This window comes from Notechis scutatus, chromosome Z, assembly GCF_049901735.1.
Source record: "Notechis scutatus isolate UNSWTSFEM ecotype Mainland chromosome Z, rNotScu1.2, whole genome shotgun sequence".
Lineage (NCBI taxonomy): Eukaryota > Metazoa > Chordata > Lepidosauria > Squamata > Elapidae > Notechis > Notechis scutatus.
The window spans coordinates 132498251-132516473 of record NC_142025.1 but is presented as its reverse complement, the minus strand read 5'-3'; the positions used below and the strand labels follow the sequence as shown (position 1 = coordinate 132516473).

The 18223-nt window shown below is 38.9% G+C and overlaps 1 protein-coding gene across 1 annotated transcript in view; it reads left to right on the top strand.

The window, feature by feature from the left end:
* Positions 1 to 41: 41 nt before the first annotated feature.
* ITGAL (integrin subunit alpha L) overlaps positions 42 to 18223 on the top strand; it is an 85063-nt gene continuing 66881 nt past the window's right edge. Inside the window, exon 1 of the mRNA XM_026682273.2 lies at positions 42 to 291. Within this exon, the coding sequence (XP_026538058.1) occupies positions 231 to 291 (61 nt within the window). The 5' untranslated portion in view covers positions 42 to 230. The remainder of the gene's footprint in view (positions 292 to 18223) is intronic.

Sequence of the window (18223 nt, the reverse complement as noted above, 5' to 3'; positions counted from 1 at the left end):
GGAGCTTTCTCTCCTCCTCTTTTCACTCCTCCCTCCCCTTCAAATCTTGCTGTGCAGAAGATTATTTGATGTCGAAATTCAGCCTCACTTCTTCCCATTTCTGTTTTGGGAGTTGAGCATCGGTGGCTTTGGGAGGAGAACGGCGTATCAAACTAGTGACCTGGTGGTGTGCGCTTCTGGGCATGCACTCTGGAAAGTGATATCTCGCACCTGTTTTTCACCATTTCACCATGACTGGTTTAGTGCTTCCACGCGGTTTATTCACCCTGCTGCTTGGACTCTGTCTGCGAGGTAAGCTGGTCTTGTGGGCAAAGGAGGAAGGTCTGTGTAAATCCCACCAACCTTGAGTGAAAGGTTGGGGTCCTCTGCTGTTTCCTTTCTTTTAAAGACTGGTTGACGGGTCGATGGGTTGATGGCAGAGAGGGACGGAAGTGAAAAACAAGTCATAAATGAGGCTGCAAAGGTTGACTTTGCAAGGGTTGAGGATGATGATTGAGCACTCAGCCAGAGAGACTCAAGGCGGAGCTGTTATTTAGCAAATCTTGTATGCAAAATTCTCGGATTTGATTCTGAGCACTTCCAGATAATAGGATGGTATTGCATCATTCAAACTCAGACCATCCGTTAAATGGTGGTTAAAATGCTAACCCTGGGTATCCGAGTCCCGTTATAGATTATTCTATTCGTTGCTGTAATCTTCTGTGTCTTCAGAAGTAATGGATCTTTTCTGGTTAAGCAGACTTTCTCTGTCCGAAAACATCAAGAGGGAAAGAAAAGTTGAAAAATTGGCCAGGGTCCCTTCTGAAGGAACAGTTCGCTTGCTCTAATTTTGAACCAAGATGAATGATTTTTCACCACAAAAGCAGGGGTTTGTTGTCGCTGAAAATGTAAAATTGACAAATCGCACACACACACTCGCAACCACAGGAAGTGCCAGCTGACCGGCACAAGATGCCATTGCAAAATGCAGTTAGCTATGCTTTGCTGGATGGTTTGAGAATTTTTTTCTGGGTCTCTTGATCATGTTAAATCTGATTAGTATAATGTATATACTTGGGGTGTTTTTTCCCCCTGTTCATCCTTGTAGTTGTTTCCTTGCCAATTCATTAGTTCCATGTACAGTAGTTATGCTAATTTTCCTTCAGATATTCATTGTGAACAGTTATTTATTTTCATCATATATATTTTAATTTATTTGTATTATTTCTTTATTATTTTTACAAACAACTCAAGGGAAACATATCCAACTCACTTTCCTACTACTACAATAATCCTGTGAGGTGGGTTGAGCTGAGAGAGAATGGGGTCATTACTCTCAAGGTCATCCAGCTGGCTTTCATGCCTTAAGGCAGGACTTGAACTCACAGCCTCCCGATTTTTAGCCTGGAGCCTTAATCATCAGATCAAACTGGCTCTCTGTGCTACATTTATAACCTGTCTTTTTTTCCAGGAGCTCAATCTGACTCACCTAGGGATCTCCTATCATTGTTCCCCACAATAATAACACCCCTGTGAGGTTATGATTGTCTTCCTTTAGCCAGCAAACTGTCAGCTCCCACCTTGAAATGTCTTAAAATCTCTCGCTAATAAAGTTTACTTCAAACATTATGTTAGGCCACCATATTAAACCAGTCAGTATTTTGAAAATAGGGGTATTTCTGATAATCCAGCACCTTCTGCCACAGTTCTCCCAGAAACAATTCCTGTCAAAGAGAACTATGGTACATTTTCTTACTCTACTTTGGTGTTGTGTAGGCTTCAATCTCTTCCACTTGTTATTTGCAACTTGTTGTAAAGTACTCAGAGTGGAGAGGTTGTTCCAAATGTTGCATCAACATTTACCACTGATGAGTCAATGCAGAGAACAAAACATATAGGTAGTCCTTAACTTATGACCGGTCGCTTAGCAACTGTTGAAAGTTACAATGGAACCCCCTCCCCAAAGGTAATGGCTTTCCCCTCATTGTGGATACCAGCCTGCTCGCATTTACGGTCATTTGCAGCGACCCGCAATCACATGACCACAATTTACAATGCTTTGCTGAAATCTGGAATTTGTTTTCCGGTTTTGGCAAAGTACTCCAAAATGAGTTCGTTTAATGACCATGGTGGTCATTAAAAACTGCTGAGAAAAACGATCATAAAATCAGGTCGGCCACGTGGTCACCCACTTTATAGCTATCATGACTTACAACCATAATGGGCGAGTTCCATTTGGTAATAAGTCAAGGATTATCCATAGATGCTTTGATTCCATTTAAAAAATATCTTCAGTCTCAGTAGAAGTTTTTGTAATATCTCTGCAAATTTCCATGAATGAGAAATGAGTAGGACAAAGATAGCTAGAGGATTTAGCTTTCAGAGTTAATTTTAATTTTAATTGTAACTCTGACCTCCCATGGCAACTATGGCAACTACCACATCTTCCAGCTTTTCAAAAAGCAGAGTTGCCACACTAATCTTCAATAGCAGGGATGAGCAATTATGGCAACATTATGACTTGTGGACTTCAACTCCCAGAATTCCCGAGCCAGCTCGGAAATTCTGGGGGTTGAAGTCCACAGGTTGTAAAGTTGCCATAGCTGACTGCCCACTCCTGATCTATAGTATCATCAGATTCATTCTAGAAAATAATCGTCACATAACGGAAACATTCGTCTATATAGATAGTCCTCAATTTATGACCACAATTAAGCCCAAAATTTATGTTGCTAAGTGAGAAATTTGTTGAGTTTTGCCCAATTTACAGCTTTTCTTGCATTTGTTAAGTCAATCACTGCAATTGTTAAGTTAGTAACACGGTTGTTAAGTGAATCTGGTTTCCCCATTGACTTTGCTTGTCAGAAGATCGCAAAAGGTGATCACATGACCCCAGGAGACTGCAACTGTCATAAATGCGAGTCAGTTGTCAAGCATCCAAATATAGATCACGTGACCATGGAGATGTGCAACAGTCATAAGTGTGAAAAATGGTTATAAGTCACTTTTTTTAATGCCATTGTAACTTTGAACAATTAGTAAGCGAATTGTTGTAAGTCGAGCACTACCTGTAATGAAGATAAGTTCAACTCATAACTGGATTAAGTTCTGGACAGAAGTTGTCTTTTTTGAGGGGAGGTGTACTCGGGGAGGCAGACATCAAACATTCCTGCCCTCAAGAATTAGAATTAGAATTCTTTTATTGGCCAAGTGTGATTGGACACACAAGGAATTTGTCTTGGTGCAAATGCTCTCAGTGTACATAAAAGAAAAGATACATTCATCAAGAGTCAAGAATCATAAGGTACAACACTTAAAAATAGTCATAGGGTACAAAAAGCAATCAAATCATACTAGGAAACAGTCAATATAAACCGTAAGGATACAAGTGACAAAGTTACAGTCATACAAGTGGGAAGGGTGATAAGGAGTGATGAGAGGATTAATAGTAATAGTAGTGCAGACTTTGTCAATAGTTGAACAGTGTTGAGGGAATTATTTGTTTAGCAGAGTGATAGCATTCGGGAAAAACTCAAGATATATTAGCAACCTTTCTTCTCATGGAGGTAACGTTGATAGTTATGACGATCACCAGCTCTACAATTTTTTTCAAACATTTGCTTGAGTAAATCCATTGAAGTTGCAGAGATGGATATTGTTATGGTGTCTAATAAAGTGGAAGGTTAGGCATTTTAAAGAAAATTGGGAATCCAACGCAACTCTAAGCCTCCTAGATCATATTAGAACCTCCCAGGATACAGGTCTTTAATACGATCATCACAAACAGTAAGGAACCCATTAAATAACAAATTGATGAACGGGTGGAATATAACATACAAGTCTTATTTGTAATAAAAATCACACTCAGTATGTTCTTTCTCCTGCCAGGATGGTGATATAGAGTATAACAGCCTCACATTTTGGGACTGGAAATTTATTTTAATTTTAATTAAGTAAATAATTTACACAAAAGAAGAAAGAACTAAATAAAGAGTGGACAAAATTGTAATGATAAACCCAATAAATAAATAGAAAGTTTCCGTGTATTCTGAGAGTCGACAAAACGACACCCATGACAATTAACATCATAAAAATAACCTGATTTGACAAAAGTATGATTCTTGCCCCTGGGACTTCTTTATTCTAAGATTTTTACGTTCACAAATCAGTTGTTAAATTTTCAAGAAATTTCAAACATTGAGCAATAATTGGTTTTGCTACTAAAAGTAAATAGATAATCATCTTATTTTTAAGGGAATTGTTGAATTATAAAAAGCCTCACTTTTGACAGCATTTAGTTCTTTGTTTTGAAATTATCTTCATTGGAAAGTTAATTACAGTATATACAGCTCTAAATTAACTGTAAATGGTCTTCATGAATATCTGGCAAAGGTGATGTTAAAATTATGTATTCAAAAATGGAAAATTATGTACTTAAAATGGAAAATCATCAAGTTATTGGATACAAAGGTCATCAAGCAATCAAACTCTCTTTAGACAAAACTGATCCAGTAGAGGACAGAGTTGTATTAACCATTGAATAGACGTGTCTGCTTGAAGAGAATTGAGGAAAATGATGAAATCATGGTTTAATTAATGCCATTCCATTCTTCACACACATGAATCCAGAACCGATGAAGATCTCAATTGCAACAATACTACACTACACACCCTGCCTAGCAGAACTTGTAAACACGCAAATATGTGGGCTTGGGACCTTACTGTCTTCTTCATCAATCTGAAGTTCCAGTTTGATGGACAAATATACAAACCCATGGAAAGGACACCAAAAGATCATTCATCTCAAGTTTCATTAACAGAAATAATAAAGCAACTCCTGAAAAAAAAATAGTCCTCCCACAAATGCAATCTGTATGGTTCTATTATATGGAGGATACATTCATGATTATCAAAAGGGATCGTATTTTGGAACCATGTATAATTCCGTGTAATCAGAATGATAGGAAAAGAAGAACAGCAGCTCTCCTTTCATCAGCAAGAAAAACAATGGCAAACTATAAACATAGGTGTGGGACCATATAAGAAGCTGTGTCAGAACTCTGTCAAGCAAAAATGTACTGCAATAAGCTAAAACCCCCAAAAAGCAGAAATAAAAAAGGAGAAATATAGCATGCTCCAAACTGTAGATATCCACCCAGCTTCCTCAGAAAGTCTTCCATGCATCCACTACAAAATCTGTCCGATTTATGAATAGAATAATTTCCCTCCCTTCATGTTGGAGGTACTATTTAAGGTCCTCCTGGGTCACTAGGTAGCCAGTGACACCCACGAGGGCACTTTTCATATGCCCATCAAGGGGAGGGAGTGAATGAGGGGAGTTCACCTCACCACACAGCAACACAGATCTCAAACGCCCGCTTCCTAGCCTCCAACCCAGTGTCCCTAACCATGTCAGCCACCACGCTCCTACAGACTAACTTTACTTTGTATAAAAATATATCTGAAGCTTCCACACAATCCTTAGGCATCATAATAGCTAATAAACCAACCAAATCTCTCCAGAGCATCCTGCACAAATCCAAAGGCTCAACAAGAAATCATTAACAATGATTAACAATCAAGGACTAAAAGACCTCCCAAGATCCCTTCCAACTCTGTTATTCTATTCTATTCTATTCTATTCTATTCTATTCTATTCTATTCTATTCTATTCTATTCTATTCTATTCTATTCTATTCTATTCTATTCTATTCTAACTTATTCTCCAAAGCACCTGAAGGCAAAATAAAAAAAACAATGGATGGAAACTAATCAAGGACAGAACCAACCTAGATCTAAGGAGAAAAGTCCTCACAGTACAATTAACCAGTGGAATGGCTTGCCTTCACAAGTTGTGGGTCCTGCATCACTGGAGGTTTTTAAGAAGAGACTGGATAATCACCTGTCTGATATGGTTTAGGATGTCCTGCTTGAGCTGGGGGTTGGACTAGAAGACCTCCAAGGTCCCTTCCAGCTCTATTCTGATTGATTGATTGATTGTGTGTGGGAGGCAACAGGCAGAAAATGGAGAGAATGTATGTATGAGGAGACCTAATAAAAACTCCTTAATTTCATAACAAATTGATGAGTTCAACCAAAATTTCAGTTAGGAAACTTTACATCTCTTCGATCAAGTCTAGTCAATAAATGCAAGATAATTCCTATGGGTATGGCATTTTGACCATGAACAGATCCACTGAGATAAGATCCATAAACCACTCATGAATGGAAGCAACCAAATATCCAGTAAAACAAGACCTAAACACATCCTTCCTCAGCTTACATCTTAACCAATTCTCTGTGAAGCAGCACTAAGTAAACAAAAACAAAGAAGAAGAGATAATCGGTAGACCAATCGGTAGCGAAACCATGTCCAAGACAGTTCATAGGACAAGCTACCATATGGAAATTTCTCATTTCTCCCTGCACTGATGATGTAACCCAGCCTGGTAATGAAAGGTGCACATGAAGAGAAGTAAGTTCAGAAAATCTTGTCACCATTCATTTATTTATTTATTTATTTATTTATTTATTTGATTTGATTTGCCAATTGTTTACAAGATAATAAGTATAAGTGTATACATAGTTGTGAATACATGAAATGGGTACATATAAGAAAAATAAAAGAAGAATAAGAGAAACAATAGGACAGGGACGATAGGCACGTTGGTGCGCTTATGCACGCCCCCTACAGACCTCTTAGGAAAGGGGTGAGGTCAATAGTAGACAGTCTAAGGTTAAAGTTTTTGGGGTTTGGGGAAGAAACTACAGAGTCGGGTAGAGTATTCCAGACATTGACCACTCTATTGCTGAAGTCGTATTTCCTGCAATCAAGTTTGGTGCGGTTAACTTTGAGTTTGTATCTATTGTGTGCTCTTGTGTTGTTATGGTTGAAGCTGAAGTATTCATTGACAGGTAGGACATTGCAATGTATGATTTTATATACCATGCTTAAATCAGACCGAAGACGGCGTAATTCAAGGTTTTCAAGTTCTAGAATTTCAAGTCCGGTGGCATAAGGTATTCTACAACGAGTAGAGGAGTGGAGAACTCTTCTTGTGAAATATTTCTGGACTTTCTCAATTGTGCTAATATCAGATACGTAGTGTGGGTTCCAGACTGATGAACTGTATTCGAGTATTGGTCTAGCAAATGTTTTGTATGCTCTGGTTAGTAGTGTGATATTACCAGAGAAAAAGCTACGTAGGATATCCTCATTGGGATCAGAAGCTTATGCTGATTGTTCTGAGATATCTAGAAAGTTCTTTCCTGCTTCTTCTTGGACTCAGAGAGGCACTTTCTTCTTTCATTTAGAATTCTTGCTTTGGGCCTGTTGATGGCTCCCAATGCTTGTTTCTGCCAGGGCCCACCATCCTACCATATCTGAACCTACTAGGTTTGGGTTGGTATAGATGGGAATGAGGTGGGTGGGGGGAGAGCCAGATTTTAAGGGCTAAGTGTCCCTTCTTAGAGTCAGTCCTTGGATTTTGAGGTAGGCCAGGTCTGAAACAAATGCCACAAAGATTCCAGGAATGTGTTTTTCTTTTGAAGGGTTGAATAACAAAATAAGTGAAAGCCTGACCCTCTTATATCAAACAAAATCAAGATGGGATTATTCTGGCCCTTTTAGGTCTCCTCCTTCCCCAGGACTGATTTGTTGTTTCTCGTTCAACAGTTCGTCCATTTTTAACAGAATTATCTCCATATTTCTTTACACTCAGTAGTTGATGGCCTGTCCTCAGGTGGGTTCCAAACTTGGACTGCAAAAGTTGGGATGGGCATTAGATGTTAGCAAAGAGTCATTACTTTGCTGGCATCTAGGTAGATTGGTAGATTTTTCCAGTCCACAGCTAATACAAATAGTCCTCAACTTATGATCACACTTGGGACCACAACTTGTGTTACTAAACAAGTAACTCCAGCCTATCCTGGAGGAATAAGGGCTTGATGAAAGAAACGGCTTTAAGGATGGTTTCCAGAATTGCCTCCCTCAATGGCCCGTTGTTTCTCCTCAGTTAAAGAGTCCATTTATGCTTCTTCTGGCATGGGCTAAGACCATCTGATCTGGATGGCCGTTAGATGACAGCAAAAGCTACAGGAAAAGCTACTTTTTCCTGACATCTCATCATCATCCGTATTCCTCCACCCTGAACCTGGTAGCCTTAGGTCAGTTGGTGCTGGCAAAAGAAATTGGAGAACTTATGTGTGGTAGAAACAACGGAGAGTGGCCATTCTGGGCTTTCAGCCACATGCCAAGGGACATCCCTTGGCATTTGGCTGAGCCTCAACAACCTACACATACCTCAGCCCATCTCCAACAGAAAGCAGAAAGAGCTCCACAGGTCAGATTATGTCAGAAAGATTTCCTGTGCTGTCTCTGCCACAAAGGAACCACTCAGAACCAGCATGTTCCTTCAAGAAAAGGCCCCCAGCAGCTACTGGACCTGACTTAAAGCAACTCTTGCCTGATTGTTTGCCATTTTTTATAATTAGCTTTCTTAGGAAAGGTGTAAATGTGCTTTACACTTCTCTCCCACACACATTCACAGTTATTTCATAGTGGATTTTCCCTCCATTCACTCGAGTGATTTGCTAGTTGCTTGTCATCTTTGCAATCTGCAGTGCTGAAATCTTGGGGAAGAGCAGGGGTGGGATTCTACCAGTTCACACCTATTCGCCAGAACTGGTTGTTAACATTCTAAGCAGTTCAGAGAACCGGTTGTTAGAAGAAATTACCGGCCTAATCCTGTAAGGAAGGCAGGAAGGAAACATTCTGGTGTTGCTTACAGAAACTGCCTCTCTGTTAACCCTTATTACGTTCTTGGCAGGACTAGACTTTCTGTCTCAGGAACGTCTCTGGAGTTTTTTGTCCCTCCTTTGCTGCTACTTTGCTTGTGTGGAGTGACCATTCAAAGTTACAATGGCACTGAAAAAAGTGACTTATGACCATTTTTCACACTTACGACTGTTGCAGCATCCCCACAGTCATGAGAGGCCAGGTGAGGAGATGCGTGCCTCGATGTGAGTGATATTGAGCTGGCCATGCCCAGTCAATAATGTGACCACCAAGCCATGCCCACCAACTAAGCCATGCCCACAGAACCAGTTATTTAAAAAATTGAATCCCACCCCCCAAGGGAAGAGGGAATGGCTTAGAACAGCGTTTCTCAATCCTGGCCACTTTCAGTAGAAATGAACATATAATTGCTAAAGTATATAAACTGTTAAAATTTGAAATAGAAGCATGAGAGAAATAATATATGATGATTCAAATGAAACAAAAATAATGTTAAAAAGTTATGATATTTATGTAGTTACTTACCAAGCACATTTAAATTATATTAAAATAATCAAAATGTCTTTACAATTCCCAAGGCACATCACAATTTTTGAGCACCACTAATGTTTGGAAATTGAAAGCTGAAAAATTTAACATGCCCTAATTTATGAAGTGGGATAAACTTTTATATTAATATTTTAATATTTTACAAAGCTTCTGAAAGCTTAACACTGCTACAGCTGAATGTATGATGTATGAAATTAATTTTTAGCCCACCTTATCATACATTCAACTCCAGCAATGTTAAGCTTTCAGAAGCTTTGTAAAATGTACAACTATAATAGTAGGGAGCTTCATTTGTGAAGAGCCCCTGACTGACAATATTTGTCAAATTGGTGTCAATTCTCACCAACCAAACAACTAACTTTCTTCCAGAAGATTTATCTTCAACATGTTCCTTCAGATTTTCATTAATGGTCCCATAATTGCTATAATTTCTTCATCCACCTTGCTGCTACAGGTAGTCCTCCACCTACAATAGTTCATTTAGTGACCATTCAAAGTTAAAATGGCACTGAAAAAAATGACTTATGACTGTTTTTCACACTCATGACTGTTGCACCATCCCCATGGTCAGGTGATTAAAATTTGGACTGGTTCATATTTATGATGGTTGCAGTGTCCCAGGGTCCTGTGGTCACCTTTTGCAAACTTCTGACAAGGAAAGTCATTGGGGAAGCCACATGCACTTAACAACTGTGCTACTAATTGAAAACTGCAGTGATTCACTTAGCAAATGTGGGAAGAAAGGTCGTAAAATGGAGCAAAACTCATTTAACAAATGTCTCACTTGAGTTTTGGGCTCAATTGTGGTTGAAAGTTGAGAATTACCTGTTTGTTCCCTTCCTCTCTGTTCTTCCACTTTCCCAGCACAATAGACATATTAAAGGATGAAGCCTTTATACCAGAGGTGTCAAATTTGCGGCCTGCGGCCCACATGCATCATGCGCTGGCCACACCCGTGCCCGGTTTAGTGATGGAGAAAAGTCATGATATGTCACAAGATGATGCCATGACGACGTGAGTTTGACACCTCTGCTTTACCCAATCATGTTCCCAAACCATAATTCTGTAATTTGAGCCTGGTCATTGAGGTTCCAAGTGAAAACTCTTAAAATCCTGTGTTATTTGGTGATCCATTTGTTTATTTTCCAGGCTATCTGTGATATTTTCAAGCATTTTCTCCAAAATCAAAGTTATGTTGTGATCCTGCTGTTATATAGATATTGGAAATGTGTGATTCATAACTTTATTCCTTCAACAACAAATTGAGTTAGGATGTCATTCTAACTCAAAGTACAATAGTCCGAAGAAGAAGCCCAAATCACTATCTTTATGCTGAGAATCTTGCAAATCTGAAAGAACGTGTCCTTTTCCTCACCTTTTAACTTTCCAAAGAACTACAAAGGGGTTTTTTTCTAAGATGTTTCATATGCCTCCATTTCTTCCTGGCCCGAAAGATATCTTGTCTGAACATTGTCTAGACTGTGGCTTTTCTTCCTCCTGTCTCCCAAAGTCATTTTTACAGACCATTACATCAGAAAAGCTGGTGGCCATGTATTGGTCAGGTGGGTTTTTGGAGCCCAAATATGGTGTTCCTACTCAGAAGAGGGGAAGTCACACTCCAGTCAGCAATTCCATGTAGTGCTGCGTAAATCACACATAAACACCCACCTCTAACTGTTTCCCCTACTTCGTTTTCTTTTTACATAAGATCCCTCACTTCCCCCGTCCCCCACAGATTTACATCTAAAAGTATGTGGGAACCATCCCTTAAACATTAGGTGTTGTGAGAGGTAGTGAGAAAAAAAACAAGCTGCTTGCTTCCGTACACCGTAAAAGTAAGCAGCTATCATCTCAGCCAACACCCCCACCCACCCCGCCGTCCCATCCTAATATCCAGGCACTTAATACTTGATGATTAGACAGAAGGGAAACAATACTAATTATTTTATAGGCCCTGCTTTCCACAGAGCTATGGGACATGAATATGTGGGTGGAAGGTGCTTGTGTTAGTTTTATATGCATATTTCTGTAAACCTTTACCTCTTTATCTGGTTCTTAAATTTATATTTATATATTCCTTCTTCACATTTTTATACCACTCATCATAAGTGACTCTTATACTGTGTACTACTTTTCCACTACAATTCATGGTTAAAAGTGCTAAACAGAAATAGATAGGCAGTTTTAACACACTTAGAAATTACTTCTGCTGAAAACCAGGAGGCAACTGAATTTTGTGTTATTAGAATTTCAGTGTGATCATTATTGAATATATGGACTGGGACCTGCAAATTGTACATTCATTGTTAAGTCACCGCTAATCAATCAATCAATCAATCAATGTTTTACACTGGAAATACCAGTCTTCATTGTTGATGATTACTGGTCTATTAGAAAAAGACGATCAGAATAAAAGAGTTGGAAGGGATCTTGGAGGTCCTCTAGCCCAACCTCCTGCTGTATAGTGTTTAGATATTGACACGCTATAGAATCAGTTTGGTCTTTTGATTAAAATGCTGGCTAGAAACCAGGAGAAGATGAGTTTTAGTCTTGCCTCAGGCACGAAAGCTGGCTGGGTGACTTTGGGCTAATCAACAGGAGACTGGGAGTTCTAGTCTTGCCTCAGGCATGAAAGCCAGCTGGGTGACTAATTCAGCCATTTTCTCAGACCAACCTATCCCACAGATTGTTGCTGTGGGGAAAAAAGGAGGAGGAAGGAGTATTAGGTATATTTTTTGCCTCAAATTATTTATAAAAATAATAAAGGCAGCATATAAATAAATAAATACACTTTAAAGAAAATACAGAGTATATCAGCCCTAATCAAATATATGAAGAGGCAAAGAAGAACATGGAGAATTAGAAAGGAGGACAAATGGGGAGGAGGAAATAGAGGAGGACAAAAAGAGCAAAAAATTAAAGTATTTTAGCCTTACAGGTATATAGAGTTACTTTTTCCAGCATCAGGAAGACTGGTTTTTTTAATTATAATATTTTCCCAACAAAGCTTTTATTTCCAAGAATCTATGCTTGCAATAATATAGAATCAAAGAATGGGGAAAGAAAGAAGAGGCACTATATATAGACATAGAACACTACAGTTGTGAAAAGAGTCCAGAAAAGAAAGAAAAAGATACTCAGAAAGCCAGATAATAATTGATTTTAAACCTATGCCTGCCAGACAGAGAACAACGAGGACAAAAAAAGAAGATTTGGTTCATTTTGCCAGAGGTTTGGTAACCTTAGCCCTAATCAATAACCCAAATGGAGCATTATTATCACAGGACATTCCTAATCTATTTTGAAAGCAATCCACATGGCACATGCTACAGTACTTAACCAGCAGAAGGGTGCAAGAGAAATTCTCCAATCAGAATTCTCTAACCATGGCAACTTAAAACACATGGACTTCACCTCCCAGAATTCTGCAGCTATGCTGGGTGGGGAATTCTGGGAGTTGAAGTTCACACTTCTTAAGGTTGCCAAGGTTGAAGAACCCTGTTCTAAATGGAGGGCTGCTAATCCTAAGAACTGGTTTCGTTCACAAATTTCAAACAAGGAAGAACAAAAGGCAGGAGTAGTTGGTCTTGACACAGGGTGATTCTGCCCTAAAAGTCTTCCCTGGAAAGAACTTGGTGTCATGCCTTATTACAGTCAGCTCTGTCATTGGACCGAGATGGAAAGGAGATGAAGTGTTGGCAAAAGCCTTGTTATAGTTTTTTTTTTTTTAAATGTGGGAAAGCAATAGTACTTCCTCTAGTTGCAATTTTGGCAGAATAGGGGAGAAATAAAAGCAGTGTTGCAATGATTTTGCTTCTCAGCACAGGAATGTGATTTTGCAAGCCGTACTGAGTGACCTATGTGTGAGTTGGGCAGTTATATAAATTTATTTAATAAATAAAATGAAATGCATGTAACACCATGATGCTGGGACGGAGAGTACAGGTAGATCACAACTGAGTCCCAAATTTATGTTGCTAAGTGAAACATTTGTTAGGTGAGTTTTGCCCCATTTTATGACCTTTCTTGCCACTGTTGTTAAGTGAATCATTATAGCTGATAAGTTAGTAACATGGTTGTTAAGGGAATCTGGCTTCCCCATTGACTTTGCTTATGAGAAAGTCACAAAAGCTGATCACATGACTCTGGGATACTGCAAGTGTCATAAATATGAACCAATTGCCAAGCATCTGAATTTTGATTATGTGACCAAGGGGACGCAGCAACAGTCATAAGTGTGAAAAACGGTCATGTCACTTTTTTCAATGCTGTTGTAACTTTGAATGGTCACTAAATGAATTGTTGTAAGTTGAGGACTTACAATAGGACAGATTTTAGACATTGATTCATTCAGCAATTTTCTATATCACCTCTCTTGTCTAAGTAGTTCTGAATGGCTAACAAACAACCTCATAAAATAATATAAAAACATGACTAAAAACACAGTTAAAAACAAAATGAAAAGCAAGGAATTTACCAAATTAAAAGTAAGAAATCAAAGTCAAAAAATTAACAAGGCAGAAGGAATACCCTCAAGCCACTAACCACCCTCAAAGTTGTATCAGACTTTTCGATCCGCCAGTTGGCAGAGCCAGGTCTTAACCCTCCTCTGGAAGGCCTGAAAGTGGGGGTCTACCTCATATCTGTGGGGTAAGATACTCCAAAGGGTGGGGACAGTGGCTGAGAAGACTTGCCTCCTAGATCCCACAAGTCAAAATTCTTTATCTGATGGGTTTCACAGCATGTCCCCAGGTAGGATGGCTCAATGTAATTGGGATGAGTTCTCAGCCGCTATAGCCCTGACTGAAGTGGGGCTTAATCTCAGTGCGGCTGCTGAAGCTACTTCAATTCTAGAAAACTTAGAAGACCCCAGACGTATTTTAGAAATATACCCAAAGTGTATCCGATTCCTTTCTCTTCCTCGAGACCCTTGGGAGAAAGAATGCTTCTGGATTTGATTGCAATAGTATTGCTGTGCAAAGTTTTACTTTAAGTTGAAGGAAATAAAGAAAGCACAGGATTTTGAGCTACTGTCTATGGGGGCGGGTGGAAAAAGAGAAACACAGAGAATAAGAAAAGGAAAATAAGAAAAGGAAAAATGAAAGAATTAAGGGGTGGGTGAGAGAGAGAGAGAGAGAGAGAGAGATTGAATACAGAATAAAAATATTGGGGGAAAAGCCAACCCAAGTGGGGAAGGGGGAAAGTGCGCAGGAGGGAGCATCCATGAATGTATGTATGTCCCAGTTCATCTTGCCAAGGGCCCCCAGTGCTCCATTGTTTTTCTGAGGGATGCCTAGCTCCCCAACCAGCTCTGTGGGCACCACTGCGTGGGTCATTTTTCTGTCTAAATTAAGAACACCAAGAGGCAAATAATGGGCCTCGTGCCACTTCCCTCCCTATAGCAAATATATCTGGAACCAGCCTCACTAGACTGAAAGCTGAGAGTTAAAAGAAATTAAAATAATAATAGAGTTGGAAAGGACATTGGGGGTCTTCTACTCCAACCTCCTGCTCAAGCAGGAAACTCTTTCATTTCAAACAGATGGTTGTTATCTTCTTAAAAACCTCCAGTGATGGAGCACCCATGACTTCTGAAGACAAGTCATTCCACTGCTTAACCATTCTAACTGTTAGGAAATTCTCCTGAGTTCTGGGTTGGGTCATTCCTTGATTAATTTCCATCCATTGCTTTTTGTCCAGCCTTCAGGTGCTCTGGAGAATAGGTTGACTCCCTTTTCTTTGAGGCAGCCCCTTAGATATTGGAGAGCTGCTATCATATCACTCCAGTCCTTCTTTTCATCAAACTAGACATACCCAATTCCTACAACAATTCTTTGTATGTTTTAGCCTCCAATTGACAGAATTGTCCAATGGAGAGAAATTAAATTGAAGCGTATTAAAGGAAAGGGAAGAGAAGAGAAAAATATTGACAGAAAAATAGAAATTGACAAGTAAACAGCAGGGGAAAAGATATTTGTTGTGGGCTTGTTTTTTGCATTACAGGATGCTTTGGCTGGCCCTTAAGCCGCAGACTTATCAACATGCCTTGATGTTTATTAAAAGATCCTGAAAAAAGTTTCTTTCTGGTTATTTTCTGCTGATTAAGTTGGTGGCCAAAATAGAAGAGTCGGCAGCAAACTTCAGCATTTGCTGCAACTGCTGCTGGACATGAATTACTGCATATTCTTTGAACTGTTCAGTGGTGAAAAAAACAAACATGACGGGTGGATCTAAAGCCAGACGAAAAAGCCCCCAATCTGGAAATTCCATTCTTTTCCACTATGCTGGCTGGGGAATTTTGGGAATTGAAGTCCACACATCTTAAATCAGGTTGGAAAACCCTGATCCAAAATCTTCTTCTTGCCACAAACTCTTGCTCTGAGCATGTCTTCCGTTTTATTAAACTATTTCATTAACTCCCAGGACACAGCACTTTCAATCACACATCAGCATGGGAACGTATCCTTCCTCTTTTACTCTGCACTGCCTGATTTTAGTATGGAGAAACCCAAGAGGTAGCAGCTACAGTAGATGCTCTTTCAGCATCAAGACAGAAAATTAGGCCTGTCGTTTGATTAAAATTTTTCCAGGTTGTCTTTTCTGTGTACTTTTCTTAGGCTGAGACGTAACTTTTATTTTTTTTTTATTTTTCTTATATGTATCCATGTATTCATTACTATGTTTTTACTTATACCTATTATTTTGTAAGCAATTGACAATAAAAAATATATAAATAAAAATAAAATAAAAAATAAATAAAAAAAAATCAATAAAACTAAGCTCATCAAGACTAACTTTAAAAAAAACTAAACCAAAATAAAATAGTTAAACAATGCAATTGTGCTGAGTAAGCTAATGGTACTGTTAAAAGAAAAATCCAGGTCCAGTTCCAAGCCAGGAGTAAAATGGAGGCTGATTGGAAAGAAAGTTGGTTTATTTATGAACAGAACCATCAACAGCATATGATTCTGGGACAGCTAACAAAATGGACTTGATAGTAGAGTGGTTTTTATACCTTTTTGATTTCTATGGGGTCATGTAGAGGTCATGGCTGGCTCTATAGGCAAAAGGGGAAATGTAAATCCTAATTGTTTTTCTAAGCTAATCTTGTCAACCTTTGGCTTGTTGCTAATCTGAAATTTCTGTCTGGCCCAGTCTTTCTGAATGGATTACCAAATCTGCATTTCTAAAAGCTGGCCTCCTCAGTTTCTGCTTGGGTACGGAGACTGGTGCTGGTTTTTGCCTCTTGTAAGATTTTTCCCATTTCTCTTTTAGGGGAAATATTCTATCCTGTCTTTTTAATATCCCCCAAAATATTTCATTTATCTAGGAGGGTGGGTGGGTGCTGATTTCTACAGTACTCTTTCAGTTAATATCAGCAGAGACACACAAGATGCTAAATCATGGTGTGATATGATCTGACCTGAACAGATAATATGAATGAATGCAAGCATTATGGTTTGCTAAACACAGTTTATGATTTAAATGAACTTTATTCAACAAAATGAGAACAGTTAAGGGCTGGGATTAGCAAGCAATCATGCCCTATAGATCAGTTGTGCTGCCTGGGGAATTCTGAGGATTGAAGTCTGTTCTTTTTTAAGTTGCCAAGGTTGAGAAACACTGCTATAGATGGTGTCTGCAGACCAGCCCCAAATCAATAAAATGTTATTTAAATTGTACATTTTACCTGTATCAAAACTCAATATTGTAAGCAGCTAGTTCCAGAGGATCTGCTCTGTTGATCTTTTCTGTCTTTTGCGAAGTATTGGAAGTAATCCCTAAATAGGTTGTGCATCTAAGAACTCAAGAACTAAAGAGATTCAGGGTTCAGCATTTTAATCTATCAAATTTTGGATTGGTTCAGCACTTCTGCTGGAAGGCCTGGATCAGAAAGTGGTCACCAATAGAATGCTTGAAAAGTACAATTGAAGATTTTCTCCATTTCCTTTCCCTCTCTCTCTCTCTCTCTCTCTCTCTCTGTGTGTGTGTGTGTGTGATATCAGTTTGGTTTTCTCTGTGTCTCTTACTGATGTGAGTACATCAACCTTAGTCAGTCCATCCTGGGTATTTTCTGTTAAAATTCCCATAAATTTTGTATATAATATGGTGCACATTTTAATTCATTTAGTGTGTTTACTTACTGGGTTTCTAAATTGCTGTAGTCATAATGCTAATCACCAGACACACCTAATACAACAGCTGGATGAAAGTTAAGTCATAAACAGACATAGTCCCTAATATCCCAGGATCCAATAGCACAACTCTCAAGCTAGGAGAAACAAAATAAGATATAATATCAAATCCATTAAGTACAGTAAAAAGTGATTCACTTAACAACTGTAGCAAGAAAGGTCGTAAAACAGGGCAAAACTTACTTAACAAGTATCTCATTTAACACCATAAATTTTGGGGTCAATTGCAGTCTTAAGCTGAGGACTCCTGTATTAGAAGAATATGTGCAGTGGCAACAGATCTGTGTAGCACTGAATATATTGGACAAACAGGGATTGGCCTCTGCCTTTCAAGGTGTGTTCATATCAGACAATACTTTGTTGACCTATCTATTTGTGTATTTGTTTACTATCAATGATAAAATTAAAAACCTGCTCATGGTGGAAGAATTGAATTTGAACTATGTATTTTTTTAATTTTTTTTTTCAATTCCCAGAGGGGAAGGATGTCTGAAACCTCCACAGAATCACACTGCACAGTAATAACTGCACTTTTGGCAATGAATTAGGTGTTGCTTTCCCTTTGTGGGTGCAAAGTGGAGAGATAGGATCAAAGTAGGCCTCTTCCTGTGTGACAGCTCAAGCATCTGCTTGTAAAGTTTGCGTGCAGAACTGGAGCTCCAGAACCTTTTCTAAAGGGCTTCCAAAACCACGAATGGGCTTT